This window comes from Plectropomus leopardus, chromosome 4 (genome assembly GCF_026936395.1).
Source record: "Plectropomus leopardus strain MGB_pleo_1.0 chromosome 4, ASM2693639v1, whole genome shotgun sequence".
NCBI classification, from domain to species: Eukaryota; Metazoa; Chordata; class Actinopteri; order Perciformes; family Serranidae; genus Plectropomus; species Plectropomus leopardus.
In genome coordinates, this window is record NC_142179.1 from 4,118,481 (window position 1) to 4,134,782 (window position 16,302).

General features: G+C 40.2%; 1 protein-coding gene across 3 annotated transcripts in view; it reads left to right on the forward strand.

The window, feature by feature from the left end:
* Nucleotides 1-16,302, forward strand: part of cfap299 (cilia and flagella associated protein 299) — a 115,016-nt gene that overhangs the window by 74,177 nt on the left and 24,537 nt on the right. For all 3 annotated transcript variants that reach the window (XM_088076344.1, XM_042487771.2, XM_088076345.1), the window contains exon 5: nucleotides 13,465-13,594. In XM_088076344.1, the coding sequence (XP_087932470.1) occupies nucleotides 13,465-13,594 (130 nt within the window). The remainder of the gene's footprint in view (nucleotides 1-13,464; nucleotides 13,595-16,302) is intronic.

Consider the following 16,302-nt stretch of genomic DNA (forward strand, 5'->3'; position numbering starts at 1 on the left):
TGTGTGTGTGTGTGTGTGTGTGTGTGTGTGTGTGTGTGTGTGTGCGCGTTTGCGCGTGTGTGTGCGTGTGTTGTCACCTTTCGCAAGTATTCAAACCTTTGAACCCTTTGAAGCAAGTTGTTGATTTCTTTTAAAAACATGAGGAGAAAGACTATGAGCATCTTAGCATGACATATTCCTCAATTTGCGAGGAATTAGTCATTTAGAAAATTAGTTTAATTTAAAATTAGGAAAAAAGTTTTAAACTAAACTACATTTGTAATTATCATTGATATAAAATATGATTTATTATAATTTTATGCAAAAAAGTGGCTTAAATCTGGATAAAAAGTCAACTTAAGACAGCTTCTAGTAGACAGTCACAACCCTGTTGTATCCTCAAAGAGGATATGACGCCACTGACAGAAATGGAATGTATCCTTGATCAAAATTTAAAATTCTTAAAAATTAAGATTTCTTCTAGCTTTGAACATTGTTGGAATATCGGTCTAGTTGTTTTTAGATGTTTTAATGGGCTAAAGTTACATATTGTGCCTTCAAATAATGATTCACATGCAAAGTTTTGTCATGCAGCAACATTATTTGCATTGGCTCCTTAAAAGCATCCACTGTTCATTAATAATTGCAAACCTTTTGAGAACAAAACATTGTTCTTTTAGTTCAAAACGTTTGAAATGTTTGTTTTTTGCTCCAGCAGTTAAAGGATGACAAGAATGACAGTCTGCGTTTTATTTTTAGAAGTGGTTTTCCCTTTCTTTGAAACCAAAGTGTCAGACACGCGAAGCTTTGTTGTTTTATTTATCCATTTCTCACCATGTGTGCGCTCGTGGCCTTGAACTCGGCCTCCTCTTTGCCGAGTGGAAGCCCTAACAAGCTGGAGGTGTGAGTCATTGGGCGAGCATGCCTGGAGGTGCAGCCTGCCCCCTAATGATGCTTTTATGAGGCTTCCCCCCTGCACGGGTCTCCCTGCCCTCCCTCCATCTGATATCGGACTTCACACTCCCTCTCTCCATCTCCTCTCCCACTAAAACTCCATCAGATTTACACATCTCTGTCTTTATTTCAGGCTTTTCTAACCTCGCGTTCCATGCTTTGCTACCTCTCCCCTTCTCTCCTTTCCTGTGTCGCCCCCCCTCTTTTTTTCATCTCTGTCGGGAACAATAACACCCAGTGTGGTTGCCGCTAAGAGGGAGCAGATGCTGGAGCTGCTGCCCACTCAGTGCACTAAACCTCCCACCGCAGGACTCTGAATCCTGTCCCTCCTCCTCCTCCACAGCCACAAAGAACACAGAGCAGCGACACCAGCGCCAGCTCTGGCCTCCAACTCCCACCTCCAGCAACGAAGGGTGGATAGGTTCACGTACACAGTCTGCAAAGTCTCCAGGAGAAAAAAAAAAGCAATGAGTTGCTCCTTGGAGCGAAATATGTGAATTTAACCCTTTGAAACTTGGGCAAATTGGCTTGATTTCTTTAGAGAAGATAAATAGGCATAAGGCAATGGGCAGTGTGAGAAGAAATGACCCAAAAATTATCAAAAATTTAGTTAAAAAATAATTAATAATTAATTAAAATAATAATTTAGAAAATGAAATTTAAAGAAAAAACTCAAAGAAAGAAGAAAAAAGAGAAAAAATAACAAGGAAATGGCCTGAAAAGGTTCTTAAAAATTATAATAATTCTGTAAAACAGTTAGTCAATATTTTAATTCAAAATGTTGATTCTCACATTCCCAAGCATGCATCCGTTATTGATATTTAAATTTACAATATGTAATTTCCTGCTGTTAGGGATCTCTCAGTCAAGTTGCAGTTTCTGTTTACCCTTTGAAACTTTTCTGATTTTCTGATTTTCTTTTTCTGATCAAGTTGCCTTTTGCCCCGTTTTCAAAAGAAATCAAACCACTTTGCTCAGTGTTTAAAGGCTTAACTGCTTTTAAAAGGTGTTCAAACACAGCACAAAAAATGTTGATAAAGGTTTCAAAGGGTTAAAAAGACAGGGAAGATAACAATCTGAGCCTGTCAGTACCAAAAACTTTGCTGGACATTCAGTGTCTCTGAATGTCCGCTTGCTCTCTTTTTCTGCCGGTGTCTCCGAATGTCCGCTCCGCTCTCATTCTCCACCAGTGTCTCCGCCGGTGTCTCCAATGGTGTCCGCTCCGGTCTTATCCTCCGTCGGTGTCTCCATAGGTGTCTCCAAATGTCAGCTTACTCTCATCCTCCACCGGTGTCTCCGAATGTCCGCGCTGCTCTCATTCTCCTCCGGTGTCCCCTCCGCTCTCATTCTCCACCGGTGTCTCCGAATGTTTGCTGGCTCTCATTTGCTGCCTGTGTCTCCAATGGTGTCTGCTCCGCTCTCATTCTCCACTAGTGTCTCCGCTGGTGTCTCCGTCGGTGTCCCTGAATGTCCGCTCCGCTCTCATTCTCCATGTCTTCAAATGTTCGCTGACTCTCATTCATCACCAGTGACTGCTCCGCTCTCAATCTCTGCTGGTGTCTCTGCCGGTGTCTCCGCCGGTGTCTCCGAACGTCTGCTCTGCTTCCATTCTCTGCCGGTGTGTCCGACAGTAACCGCTGCTCACAGTAACCGCTGCAAGGTGTAAGCAGCTGCCGTCTCCCCCCTCCCTCCTGCTCCGTGTGTGTGTGTCAGGGACATGATGAGAGGACATGATGAGAGGACACACTGGACCCGGTTTGAGTTCAGGTGTAGTGAGTTTCCAGCTCGGTTATGCTGAAAGAATAAACTGATATCTGATGTTTGATTCCTTCCAACAACAAGCAGAACAACATGTAAATGTGCAGAGATCACAGCAGAGCCGTGACTTAGGGACTGTTCTGTAGCTGCTGCTTCCTGACATTTCGGGGAATGTTCCTCTCTATAGATCCACTGGACCTCAAACACAATGTTATTTTAGGCGTTATTTTTGTACAATTCAAGTTGACATAAGAATATAAGATGGGGAAGAAAAAAAAAACAAAATCTAAAAATGAAATTGATTTTGTTCTTATATATCACTTTCTTCATAAAAAAAAAACGATTTTCCAGCTTTTTGTCTGAAATGTCGTTTCTTTAATGAAAGTGCACAAATTAAATTCATCTGTACTCACCACATCTCAGCCTCTCATACCCTCAGGTAATAAAAACCAACAAATAAAAAGAAATCGGTCATCTGTATCTTATCGGCCACAAGAAGTTGGAAATTATCGGTTTATCGGTATCAGTTGAAATAATCATTATCGTGCATCACTGCTTATAATATCTTCATATCTCATTTAGGAGGGAACTTTTAAGCTTGACAGAAATAGTGATTTAATGTATATTGTGATATATATCAATATCGACTGATATAAAAAAAATATGGCTTTTTTCATATCGTCCAGCCCTAGCTCTCAGTGACCTCCGGGATCTTTGTGTCGCCTCTATAGGAGCAACAAGGAGCAATAATCAGTTGACGCTAGGCTTGATTTATTTTAGCAGGCCCACCGGGTGGGTGGGACATATAAACATCATTTGTAAAGGCACATGTTGTAAGACTCTGACCTCCTGGGAAACCTGGTTAGAGTAAATCAAGTGCAGCATTTTCCTTGTTGCATTTGTGGAAAGTTTGCATCTAAGATAGTAACACAGAAAACTACATAACAATAGAGCCACTGTTGGTATTATATTAGTAAAACAGCACCTTTCTTGGCAAACTTTGAAAAGTATAGAAATTATATGATGATACTTGATTAGAAAATTAAAGAAATACAAAGATATAAATGACTGCAGTTTTATTAGACTACATCTGTCTCTGCGAGACTTTCAGATACACACATGAATCTGGTCTGTTCTCCTTCTGTAACTTCAGGGCAAACTCTGAGTGAAGTCTTTAAAGGTCCAGTGTGAAGGATTTAGGGGAATATATTGGCAGAAATGGAATATGATATAATGTGTTTTCTTGACTGTATAACCTCGTGAAAATAAGAATCATTGTGTTTTCGTTACCTTAGAGTGAGACGTTTATATCCACATAGGGAACAGGTCCTCATTTATGGAAATCACCATGTTGCACCGGCATGTTTCTGCGGTAGTCTCAGCCTGTTTCTCATTCCCAAGTTGTCAAATCAAGCAACAAAACAACAACAAACAATAATAATTTCTGATCATTGTAATAATTATAATAATATTTTTCTTGGTATTTTCCTTAGTTGCTAATGATTCTTTCTCTATTTTTTTTGACATTTTCTTATCTCCTTTTACTAACCTTTTAAAATCTATGGGACGTTTCATGCCAATTTGCCGATTGCCTTTTCCTTTATGTTTTCGGAAGAAATCTAACCAATTTTCTAAAGTGTCAAAGCTCTAAATAAAGGAACTGGAAGACAGAAGGAAAATGATGTCAATCCAGGTTTCAAAGGATTTCAGTACATTTAATCAAAATCTGACCCAGATCGTACACATTTAGGGTTAAAAAAAAAACCCTTAACATAAAAGCTAAATCTTAATTACGTTTTTCGCTCTGTTATTTTTTAACTGTGAGCTTCAAACACACACACACACACACACACACACACACACACACACACACACACACACACACACACACACATAGTATCCACACACCAAAGACCTGACCCTCATCTAATTATCCCACAGATCTGCAGCTCCAGCTTCCTGCCACTCCAGATGTGCCTACAGCATCTCTGATGTCTATTTAATGTTCCCCAGCAAAGTGACCATCTGTTTATGCACTCTGGCTGCTCCGCTCCTTCCTCTCTCTCTATCTCTCTCTCTTCACTCTCCGTGTGTTTAGTCGACTTTTAAGAGGCTTGGCAACATGTCACATATATGGTAGTCCTAATTGCTTCTTTTCTTTAAACTCTTGAAGCGTTTTTTCGGGTAAACATCTAAAAAATAACGAGTTCACCCAGTAGTTTTTTGTATCTTCTTAACTTCATAATACAGTCAGCAATTCACAGAATCGCTCTAATTCAAACAAGTTTTTTTTCAAAATGCTGGATCACATGAAGCTTTCCTGCACCCCCGCTCGACCCTGCGTGCATTTGGCGACAGACTGAAAGATTGAACTTGAAGGATCTCCTCGGATGAAATACAGCGCATGCCTCCTCTCAAGCCAAAACCATATTGCCTCCACGCTCAGCCTCTGCAATGCACCTGTGTGTCTGGCTTCATTTTCCGCTGTGAAAATATTTGCACTGCTGTCCTATTTTATTAACTTTTAATACAAAAGAGAAACTGTTCCAGCTCAGAAGGTGATTTGGCGGCTCGGCCTGAAGCATTGTGTCCGAGCTTTAATGGGGGAGGCGGCGGCGGGATATTCGACCGTGGTGGAGTCTGCCAGCTTGATAAATATTTGCTGGTAAGCCGGAACATTCCGTGTCATGTGTGTCGATCTTCACACGTGGCGCACACATACTTGAAATCCAGTCTGGCTGCTTGTTCTCAGCGCTGATACTGTTTGGACTGAGTTTGATAGATTAACTCGGGGTTCCACCTGCGGAGCGATCATCTCAGAGAGACGGAAATGTCCTGCCAAGTTCGACGCGCTGTTCCGTCCATGTTGGCCGCGGCGTTAAAATTTAACGTGTCAAATGATGTCTGGATGTTTAAAACTGTTATCGGTGACTATAAATCTTTTCCGTCAAGGTGCGATCGTCATACCGGACTGATAAGTTGTCATCAGTGAGCATTCTTTGAATATGAGACAGAGTTTTGGACCAGTCGCCTGTATTTTTTTAGGCCCTTTTTTCAAACACAGGTTGACCTTTAACCTCCTGCAGTCAAGGCGCTATTAGCCTCTTGAGCTCCAGTCAAATGGAATATGGGATAACACCCAGTTGTGTCACCACATTATGTAATGCCTCTGGCCTCTGTGTGTGTGTGTGTGTGTGTGTGTGTGTGTGTGTGTGTGTGTGTGTGTGTGTGTGTGTGTGTGAATCTGATGGCTAAAACATCTTAAAATATCATGAGTATATGGTCTGTAATGCACTCAATTTATGCAGTTTTTGTATATTTTAGGATTTTTAATATAAAACTGTAACCAGTATTAGCTTTACACGTATGCGGCACAAGTATCAATGCTGATAAGTATGATGAGGGTCTGTATTATGTGAAATGGTCATAATTTGGGGATTTTAGCCATTTCTCTTGAATAAATAATACCATGTATTATAAAACTGACAATCAATTGGCATTTTTTTTAACATCTGTAGTTCTAAAAAGCCAATGTGCCAACTTCAGATGTCTTCTTTTGTCCAACCAAAAGTATAATTCAACGGTTCTAAGTTTAAAATAATTCAAAACAAAAAGAGCAACACATTCTCATATTTGAGAAGCTGAAACCACAGAATGTTTTGTAACCAGTGAAACCAGTTAATCTGTTGAAAGAAGTGATGCAGATTGCCTTGTTAAGTGAGTTTTGTGATGTAATGCAGGGGATAAAGTTATAAGGTTGCACAGAATTCACAGGATTTGGCTGAATTTGCATTAACTTTTGCAATTGTAGCATCGTAACATCCTGTAGAGGCTGATTGAACCTCACGATTATGCTTCATATTTGTGAGGAACTTTAAATGCACTACTGTCTGCACTGTAGATGGTATGATGATATTTTTGAAATATTTAAGAATTTAATCTGCTATTCAGTAAATTGTTTTATTATTTTCTACTTGAATCATATATGATTCAAGTAGAAAATATTTGATATTCAAATAAGCAACAAGAAATTGCATCTTACATGTTCCAAAAGGAGAAGAAGGAAAACTTATTAACCTATTAACTAAAGAACAGTATGAACTCAAAAGCATTGAAGTACAATTTTCACAACTCATAAAAACAGAACAGAACACTTTACTCGTATTTTAACATAAAAAAAATATGAATAAAATCCAAAATGACGCCAAAAATCAAAAATATAGAAATGTAGAAAATATAGATGTGTGTAGGTGGGGGTTAGATATGAGCTAGTTAATGGGGTTGTCAACTGGACGCAGCCCGTCTGTGAAATGTTGTTGAATTGGACCCGCGACACCCCAAGAGGGCTCAACGGTAAATTCAACTCGCTACACTCTTCCTTTCAACACTGAAGAGGCCTTTTGTGATTTACACTGGAAACATTAACTTCAGAAACAGTCGCTGGACCCGTATTCTTCGGCCACTACAGAAAAAGCAGCTGAGCGAATACACATGCTCGGTATTTGCTCTTTTATGATATATATCATCCAGCGCAGAGAGTCCAGCTCCTCTGAGCCCTATAATGAGACTGTTGACATTACCCTGGAAAATGACCGCCTGGAGATAACAATAGAGCTAAGCACGGTAACTATGGAAAGTGAAAGGACACAGTGCACGTGTCCAACAGCCATGCTAAATGCATAGGGAACCAGGAACCGGTGCTGAGAGCACCGTCATTGTTTCCACCAAATCCAGGTTCTCACACTTTTACTGGTCCATGTGTCTGGGTGTGGTGCCATCCAGCTGCTGGAGCTTTCTTTGTGACCAAATGTGCACCGACCGTGCAGTCAGTTGCCCTGGTGACAGTTCATATGGGACACTAAGGGAGGTGGGTCCAATAAACACATGCAAGTAACGTATGAACAAAATTCTCGGCATCGCTTCAAAACTTCTTTTTTTTTCACGCTTTCGTCAGTCTTTTTCATGTTCAGTGTTAAAATATCTCACATCTGTCCCCTTTTCTCTTGCAAAAGTAAGCGGTTCACCATGGCATAAAAGTGGTCGACCCAAAAAATGTTAATTGTCGTATGGCGTTTCGGTATAAATAGTCAGTGAAACGCTGTCAGATCTAATTTACAAAGAGAAGAAGTATGCATGTGTCTGAAAGCACGTCTCAGACAATATAATTTTCCTCTGAGCTTTAAGGGAAAAACCTCAATTTGTATTTCATAATTGGGGCATTGCAGCAGTCTATTCTGAACCTGCTTTACTCAGCTCTGTTGGCAACTTGGAAAAAAAATGCCAGACCTCTCGTCCTATCATACCTTATAATTTTATGCATCAGTGTATTTCCCCACATGGATGGGACTGTGCAGAGGCATCCAGTGCATGTGTTTTACTGGAGAGGAGGATTACTCTGAAAGCTGGCAGGAGATGGTAGGCAGATATCAGAAGGTGTCACATAGTCTGAAATTTATAGGATTTTATGGTGGTATCAAAATATAGTAGAGCCTACCATAAAGTGGTCGACAAGGACATCATCTTCAAACACAGTTTATGTGCTTCTCTGCTGCACTATCGTTACATATTGTGATATAGTACATTTGATACTAAAGAATTTATTTTGAGATTTTGAGAATTTATTTTGAGACTTCCAGTCAAAGGCAAGTCTTAAAAAGTCACTTTATGCAATTCAAAGTCAAGTTTTTGGCTTTTGTTTGATATTTGGTGAAAAAAAAATGTCATTGCACATTTCAAGTCCATCTGGGCCAACTTCAAACTTTACAATTTTGTATGGAAGAAAGAAAATGAATCATCATATTTGTATATCCGAATACCTAATTTGAATAGCATAATTCTGTCTGAATCTGGTCTACAACAGATTTTTTTCTCCCTGGAGTTGGATCTGGATGTCTGTGTCAAATTATTGAGTATTAATGTGATCTTTTAGAGGCTTACATAGATAGGTCCTTATTTTGAATATCTGTTTTTTGGGAATGTGACAAGTGACCAATCTAGGAACTCTAGGAAAACCATGTTACCACGTTACCAGCAGTTAAGTTAGTCTGCTATTGGCTGGAATATCGAGCCCTTTTTTAATAGCTATCAAAAACAGACTATTCTGCAAAACTATATATTTACATTTCCCAAAATTGCATGGCGGTCTGTGGGTTTTGGAACAGCCACACAGGTAAGTTTTTATATTGCTTGTACTATATGTTTGCTCGTCATTTGTAGCAAGTATACTTAATATGTTGCAGTCAGAAACTATTTTTATGGCTCAAATGCAAATGGGTATTCGCAAACAGGTTTAATGTGCCACTAGAGATTAGCTCTGAAGCAGATCCTGCAGAAAACAAAACAGCCCCAAATATTTCAAAGATCGCAGAGGTCTCACAACGTATACATTTTGAGATGTATTTTACATAGTGTGGGTCATTAATACTTTAAACCTGTTGTTTATCATATATTGGCTCTGGTAAGGCATCACAGCAAGGGAAATATAACCTGCAGCATGCTGGAATTTTTCCATTAGGTTGCGGTCCCGTATTTACAACTTGCTGCTGCGGCTCCCCAACATAGTGTACCTCTTTCTAGATTTACACTGAGCCTCTTCCCCGAGGTCCAACTTTGTTCTTGGACCACAAACTGCTGCTCTGGAACAGCCAAGGCTCGCTAGAGCAACCTTCAGCGCCTCAGAGTGTGACATGTGGAGCTGGGTTACTATGATGTAAACAGCTAATGACGAGAACCATTATAGATGACCACTATCGCCTGGAGAGCACAGCTCAATCAGAAGCGAGGTTTATATATCACTTATTACTCTTAATAACATTGCTACATTAGGGTTATTGAGGTTTTTGTTGGTTTTAAGTGATTTCCTTTTTCTTTTTTTAAAGCCTTTTTTCTAAGAACTTAAAGGTTCAGTGTGCAGTTATGGAGAAAGAGTCTAATTGCTAGTTCATCAAATACTGTCAACCCAAAATATTGGTATTTGCAACATGTTCTCATCCCAAATACTCACATATCACCGCTTTGCAGTGGACTTGTGAATCTACACGTGCAACAAAAGCACATCCCAACCAAAGCAGGGACGTCAAGAAATGCACATGCAGGCACAGACGGTTAGGTTTAGGTAAAAGAGGAACATGGTTAGGTCTAGAAAAAAACATCGCATTTAGACTGGAACCAAAATCACTGGATTCCTGCATGAAAGTCCAGTGTTTGTTGGATCCAGCCACCGCCTCTCCTTCCCACCAAATAGGCACCCAGCAGTGTATCATGTGGACACAACAGATTTCATGACAGCGTTCTCAACTAATGCCGACCGTCTGTGAATCATGCCGGCGCGGCATGTGTTGTCTGGCCGTTAGCCGGTGCTTATCAACACTGCTTACGGTCCTGTCCTGCTGTGTTCTCAGCTGATGCTGTGCAGCGGGCTGTCATGCAGATGCAAAAGGGACTTTTGACGTCGAGATCTTACGCCAAAAGCACTGCAAAAGCAGTTTGAAGTATTTGGCTGGCTGGAGCTGCAGAGTATTGGAGGTTTTGGCCATCGAGATGTCTGTCTTCTCTTCTCCAGTATAGTGGAACAAGATGCAACTTGGCTTGTGATGCTCAAAATTACAAAAAAGACATTTGAAAAACTCAACAGCAATATACTCAAGATAATCCACAGAGCAGTTTCCTGCAAAGAACTATTTCTCTCTACCTGCCAACTGTATCATGGTGTGGAAGGAAGCGTGAAATTACTCATGGATGAGAGGCTCATGCTTATGAAAGCACAAAATGCACTGAAAAAAACACTGATGGCGTCCTCTTCGGCTGTGCTCTAATGTTAGCTAGCTCAGCACGCTTCCTTTTGCGTAGTGATACGGTTGGCAGGTGTACTTCAGTAGAAAGAAAATAGTTCCTACATGAAACTGCTCTCAACAACTTCTGGAAAGAGACATTGCTGTTGAGGTTTTTTTTGGTGTTTTGAGCTCCACAAGTTGAGTGCAGTCTAGTTCCATTATATTGGGGAAAAGGCAGACATCCTCTCTAACACTCAGTAACTCACACCAAAACAATCTAGACTGATAAATAGCCCTACAGGTAAGAGGAAAAATATGTATTTTTGAAGTTGGGGTGAACTATCGCTTAATATCACGGTTAAACCAAAGATTTGTATCTTTGTTTTCCATGCTTGGCTTCTCTCGGCTAAAAGGTGAAAAGCTGAATCCAAACTTAACATGGGAACAATGCAGTATTCAACACTACCTAAATGAGATGCTTTAACTTCCAACCAGCCTCATATTTCACATCAACAAAGAAAAGATCTGCCATTTTTATACCTCACGTATGTCAAGCTGCTGTGGCTGTTTTTCTTTTCCACACACATGTTGCCTCCAGCAAACTGCTTGAGGAGTCTTGAGTTGATGAATGATTTGACAGGGATAAACACTCCCTAATTGCGCAATAGATCATATGTTAATAAATCACATCCTCAAATTAATGCACATGTTAAACGTATTAGTGTGGCCTTCGAGTTGAACCATTTTTGCCCCTCTGACTCTGTCACACAGTTTCACACTCTTGCTCTGCTGTGTCAAAAATAACAGAAAATCTAAAAGCAGAGCATGATCCAATCGGATGCTGTAAATTAATCGGTCATTTATTTTGGAATTCAACCCTTTCTTTGGTTTCAATTGCTTATTAGCCACAGCTTTATTTTAATGCCTGGTTTGGCGTACTCCAACACAGCGCCCTCACAATCAAATTGGAAACAGACTTTTACCTTCTGCCTCTCTTACAAAACAGACTTCACTCTGCAGGTTGCTTTCCTCTCTTTCCTGCAAAGCAAAGTTCTTTTATAACCTGCTGTCGAATATTGATATGATAACAATGGCCGTTTAATGCTCCGTAATCCTTAAAGTTTTCCTGTCTGCCATGAAACATGCAAGTCATGACCTCAATATGGTTTTCATGCGTTGTTTTAAAGCCTCCTGCTGTGTGAGTCTATAAAGGAAAATGTTCCTAAAAAGCAGATTGAGAACTGGTCGGGTAGCACATACCACTACCACCAAAAACATCTGTGTTATTTCCACATTTTTAAGTCTTTTAAGTCTAACATTCCTGTCCACTGTTATCTCAAACTTTTAGAAAAAGAACTTTTTTGTTTTCAACACATTATCATCCAAACTCATCCAAACTCATCAAAACTCGTCAAAACTCGTCAAATATCACATTTTGGTCAGTGCCATTGCCATTTACATATGAACTGCAGTCTGTTGTTGGCGTTCCAGGACACTGTGTCAATATACTGTGTTAATTTTTTTTTTTTTATTTTACAATTATTTAAACAGGGAGGGCCATTTAGAGTTATCTTTCTTTTATGAGGAAGCCCTGATTACAATGTAAAAACAAATATAGCATGCTACAAGCAGATGCTAAAGTGCACATTAAAAGCAATAATACACAATAGCAACTGCAAACATCAGCAAATAGTCCAAAACATCAACACACAGAACATTATTTAAAGAAAACACATGCACTATACACTTCCATTTTCACATGAAATGTACAGTTTCTGCTTTTTAGATGCATTCAGTCTTTTTGAAAATAAACTTCCAACATTGTATTTACATTTATGTGGGTAGGTATAGGCAACAATCATCATAGGCACATCATCTTGTATTGTTGCCAACAACGTCCACCTTTTATGACAGGCTCCCATCCAGCTGGTGGTTAGGTGTAGAAAAAAACCCATAACGGTTTGACTTCATTCAGGAAGCGAACAGCATGCTCTCAGGTGAAAGTCCTGGGTTTGTTTGAATCTCTGCCACTCAGGATACCTCGTATCAGTGTTGCATTTACTCTTTGCAGATAAATTGACCATTGTTAAAGTTATAACTGCATACATTTCAATAAAGGTACAGGAAAATCAAAATTTCAGATGCTTTTCTATGGAGGTAGCAGGATGTCCGCGTGCACTGTGTAGCTGCATGAAATGTGACTTGTGGCTTTCAAGGGTTTAGCAAGTAGTGTTATTGTCTTTTATTCTTCATACATCCATAAGCCACATGTGGCGGTGGCTCAGGATTTAAAGCAGGTCACCCATTATCGGAGGATTGTCGGTTTGAGTTCCAGTCCATGTGTCGAAGTATTCTTGGGCAAGAAATCCCAAATGGCTCCCAGTGGTTTCTGAGTAGCTGGTAGCACCTTGTATGGTGGCCTCAGCCAGTACCACTAGTTGAATGACACATGTGGTGTAAAAGCACTTTGAGTGGTAGGAGACTAGAAGGATGTTATATAAGTGCTCGTCCATTTGCCATACTGCATATGTGAGGCCCTGTTTAGATACTGAAATCCATGGGGTGAAGACGGTACCTGTTTCGCAACAGAGGGCAGGACAGATTGGTTTTCCTGGTTCACACTGGGCATCCAAAACTGACCCGTTTTCTTACATTGAAAAAATATGGGTTACATTGTTTCATTGAAATACTTGGGTTTCAAATGTGTTTCTCTTAAGCAACATGTCTGTGTGGGCCCACAAAAGCAAACCAGATGCCACACAACTGTGTGCCATGTCGTTATCTTACTATATTTGGCATCTTTCGGTAGTTTTAAAAACAGAGAAATGCAATCTTTCCGAAAGATTCTGTCCAAACAACTATGCTCCTACAAGTTTAAGAGAGGGTGGCTTCCACTGTACCGCTGCATTGAGCAACCCCCTCACTGAGTGAAAGCACCTTTAACCTTCAAAAATGTCTTCACCTCCATCATGTACCAACTCCTGTGCCCTTTTCTCTGCAGCTACTACAACTGGAAGACACAGGTGTCCACGTCCAACCCCAGCCCCAACTTTGAGGTGATTTATGACGACCCCAACGGCCTTCTCTTCAAGAACAAGAGGGACAAAAAGATCCTGAATGTGGACCCTGTGGTAGGTGTTTTTGTTGTTGTTATTCTGTTTTGTTTTTAGGCCCCGAGGAGACAAATGGTTCTGCTAATTAGATCAGTTCACCTGTTCCACAGCCGTAAAAATGTCCCAGGAGAGCAAAAAAGGCTAAAGGGCTAAAGACTTTTCAAAGCCTTTCTGCTGCACCATGCAGGGACTTCTTTAAAGATTAATTTTGTTCGCCTCATGGCTCAGGTGACTAACTTGCCGTGCACACACAACATCCTGTTTGTCTAACATGGCTCGGGGCCTTTTTGTTGCATTCAGAGCTCTTGCTCTCAAACCATGCCTACGATTTTAACCCTTTCAAACCTGGATTGACATCACTTTTCCTGCGCTGCATTCAGGTGCCTTTCACAAGTAAAGCTGGGCAAATTGGTTTCATTTTCTTTCTCGAAGAACTAGCAAAAAAAGAGGCAAAGAAAACTTGACTAGAAATGTCCTGCAAATTGCAAAAAATTAGAAGATTTTTATTAAATCTAGAGAAAGTTTGCAGAGAACTATATTTTAAATTATTATTAGATATTTGAAATGATTCTTTAGCGTTATTAAAAATTGGTTTTGTTTTTTTTTTTTTTCCGTACATTTCTCTGTTGTTTTTTGTTTGGGTTGATTATTATTATCATCATCATCATCATCATCATCATCATTATTATTATTATTATTATTATTATCCAGTAATTTTTGAGTTATTTTCTTGTAGTTTTTACCAAGGCAATTTATTTACTTCTTTATTTATTTTTTGCTAAATTTTCTAGCACTGTTTTGTTTCATGTCTTTTTACATTACTCATTGCCTTCCTCCCATGATTTTAAAAAAGTCAAGCAAATTTGCCCAGGTTATAAAGGGTTAACCATGAAACGCAAAAATCAAAAGTTGTTTTTTACCTCTCTGCCCAGTCTGCATAATTCCTGGTTTTTTATTTAATAAACACCAGATATCAGACAGTAACTCTCAGAGGGAGTCTACATTATAAGAGAAACAGTTGGAGGGACAGAGAGGGAGAAAGAAATCAGTGGGAGGGAAAGATATTTGCTTTCCACCTGCACAAAGAACGGAGGATCAAGAGGTCGAGACAGGTGCTTCCTCCACGCTCGCAGTCCGACAGGGGCCCTGGAAGAGTAACGACTGACAGACTGTGTTTTTTTTCTCTCCAGTTCCTCTCTTCGCTGGGGGGTAGGGAAGTAGTTGGTGTGGGGCTGAACTATTTTGAAATTGCAGACAGAGCTGTGGGGACTGCGTTTTTGAGGCCAAGCGCCAAAATGGCAGCACAGTGTTCTAGCTGCGGTCGAGCACCGCCCCGACCAGGCTGTCTATTAAAAACACAAGAGAAGGCATAGGAAGCCAGACACAGCAAACCACCCGTGCGCCCAGAACCCAGCTCAGCTCAGCTCAGCCCAGATTGGCTCGGCACGGAGCGGCGCAGAACCATCCGGCTTTTTTAACACGCCATGAGCTCACTAGCTGCTCATGTGGCCGCAGGTCCGCAACGAAACCTTCCAAAATCAAGATTCGCATCAACTCATTCTGGGTGGTTTGTTTTTCTGCCTTTGTCATCCCGTGACCACTTGTTCCGTCCTCGCCAGAAAGTTGGTTGTGGGGTGGAGGGCTGTCATATTTCAGTTCTGACAACTGAAGTAAAAGTTTACAGCCGTGATTCTCAACTCACAGCCCAAAGGCCGAATCTGGCCCCCCAAAGATTTTACAGTACACAATAAAAACAACACTGGGAATTGTTTTTGTACTTTTAGTGTACAAAGGTGCGAGAGTGCATGAAACAGAATAAAAATAGAGCTTGTCTATCAAATAGACGTCACTTAATGGAGCCCTTAATTACTGAAAATCCCAGAAATGTTCTAAAATACACACATCTGTGAATCCTATAACTGTCCTAAAATCCTAGAAATGTCCTAGCAAAAGTCGTAAAAACAGAAAAATGTCCTAAAATCTGATATGTCCTAAAACCCAAGCAATGTCATAAAATCCTAAAAATGTCATAAAATCCTAGAAATGTCCTAAAATACTAGAAGCGTCTGTAAATCCTAGAAACATCTGTAAATTCTAGAAATGTCCCAAAATCCTAGAAACATGTATGGGGCTGCTGCGACTGGCCCTTGGTCTCCTGTCATTTTTGCAAAGTGGCCCCCAAGCACAGCAAGTTGAACATCTCCGTTTTAGAGTCACTTAGATGAAGCGAGTGTTAATGACACATTTAGGTTTCCCTAAAAATACTTCCTTATCATTTTCTTTACCCAACATTTCCCATTTCCCCCTTATGTGTCCATGAAGTCATTCTTTATTGGTCTATTTTTATTGACGCTCTTTTGAACTCGGAAAAGAAGACTGCCTCACTTATTAGGACGCCCACAAATGTGTTTGAGGTAAAAGTGTAAATTGAGTGTAATGGTTGGCTATGGATCCACTCCCACTAGAAGCTTTTGACACACTTAGCCTTGAATAAATGCTCCCAGCTGGTAGTGGCTTCACATCTCAGTGGTGGGGCCGTGTCAGGTTTGACAGTCACAGTTACACAAAACATTTTAGAAAATTAACAACTACAGTCACTGTCACATTATGCTGCACTTAGCCTCCCCTTTAATATACCTCTTCTTGTAAAGAGATGCATTGTGGATATCTGAGGTTTTGTTTAATTACTAACAGACTTCATCTCTGGCAGCTTTCACATTTTAAAG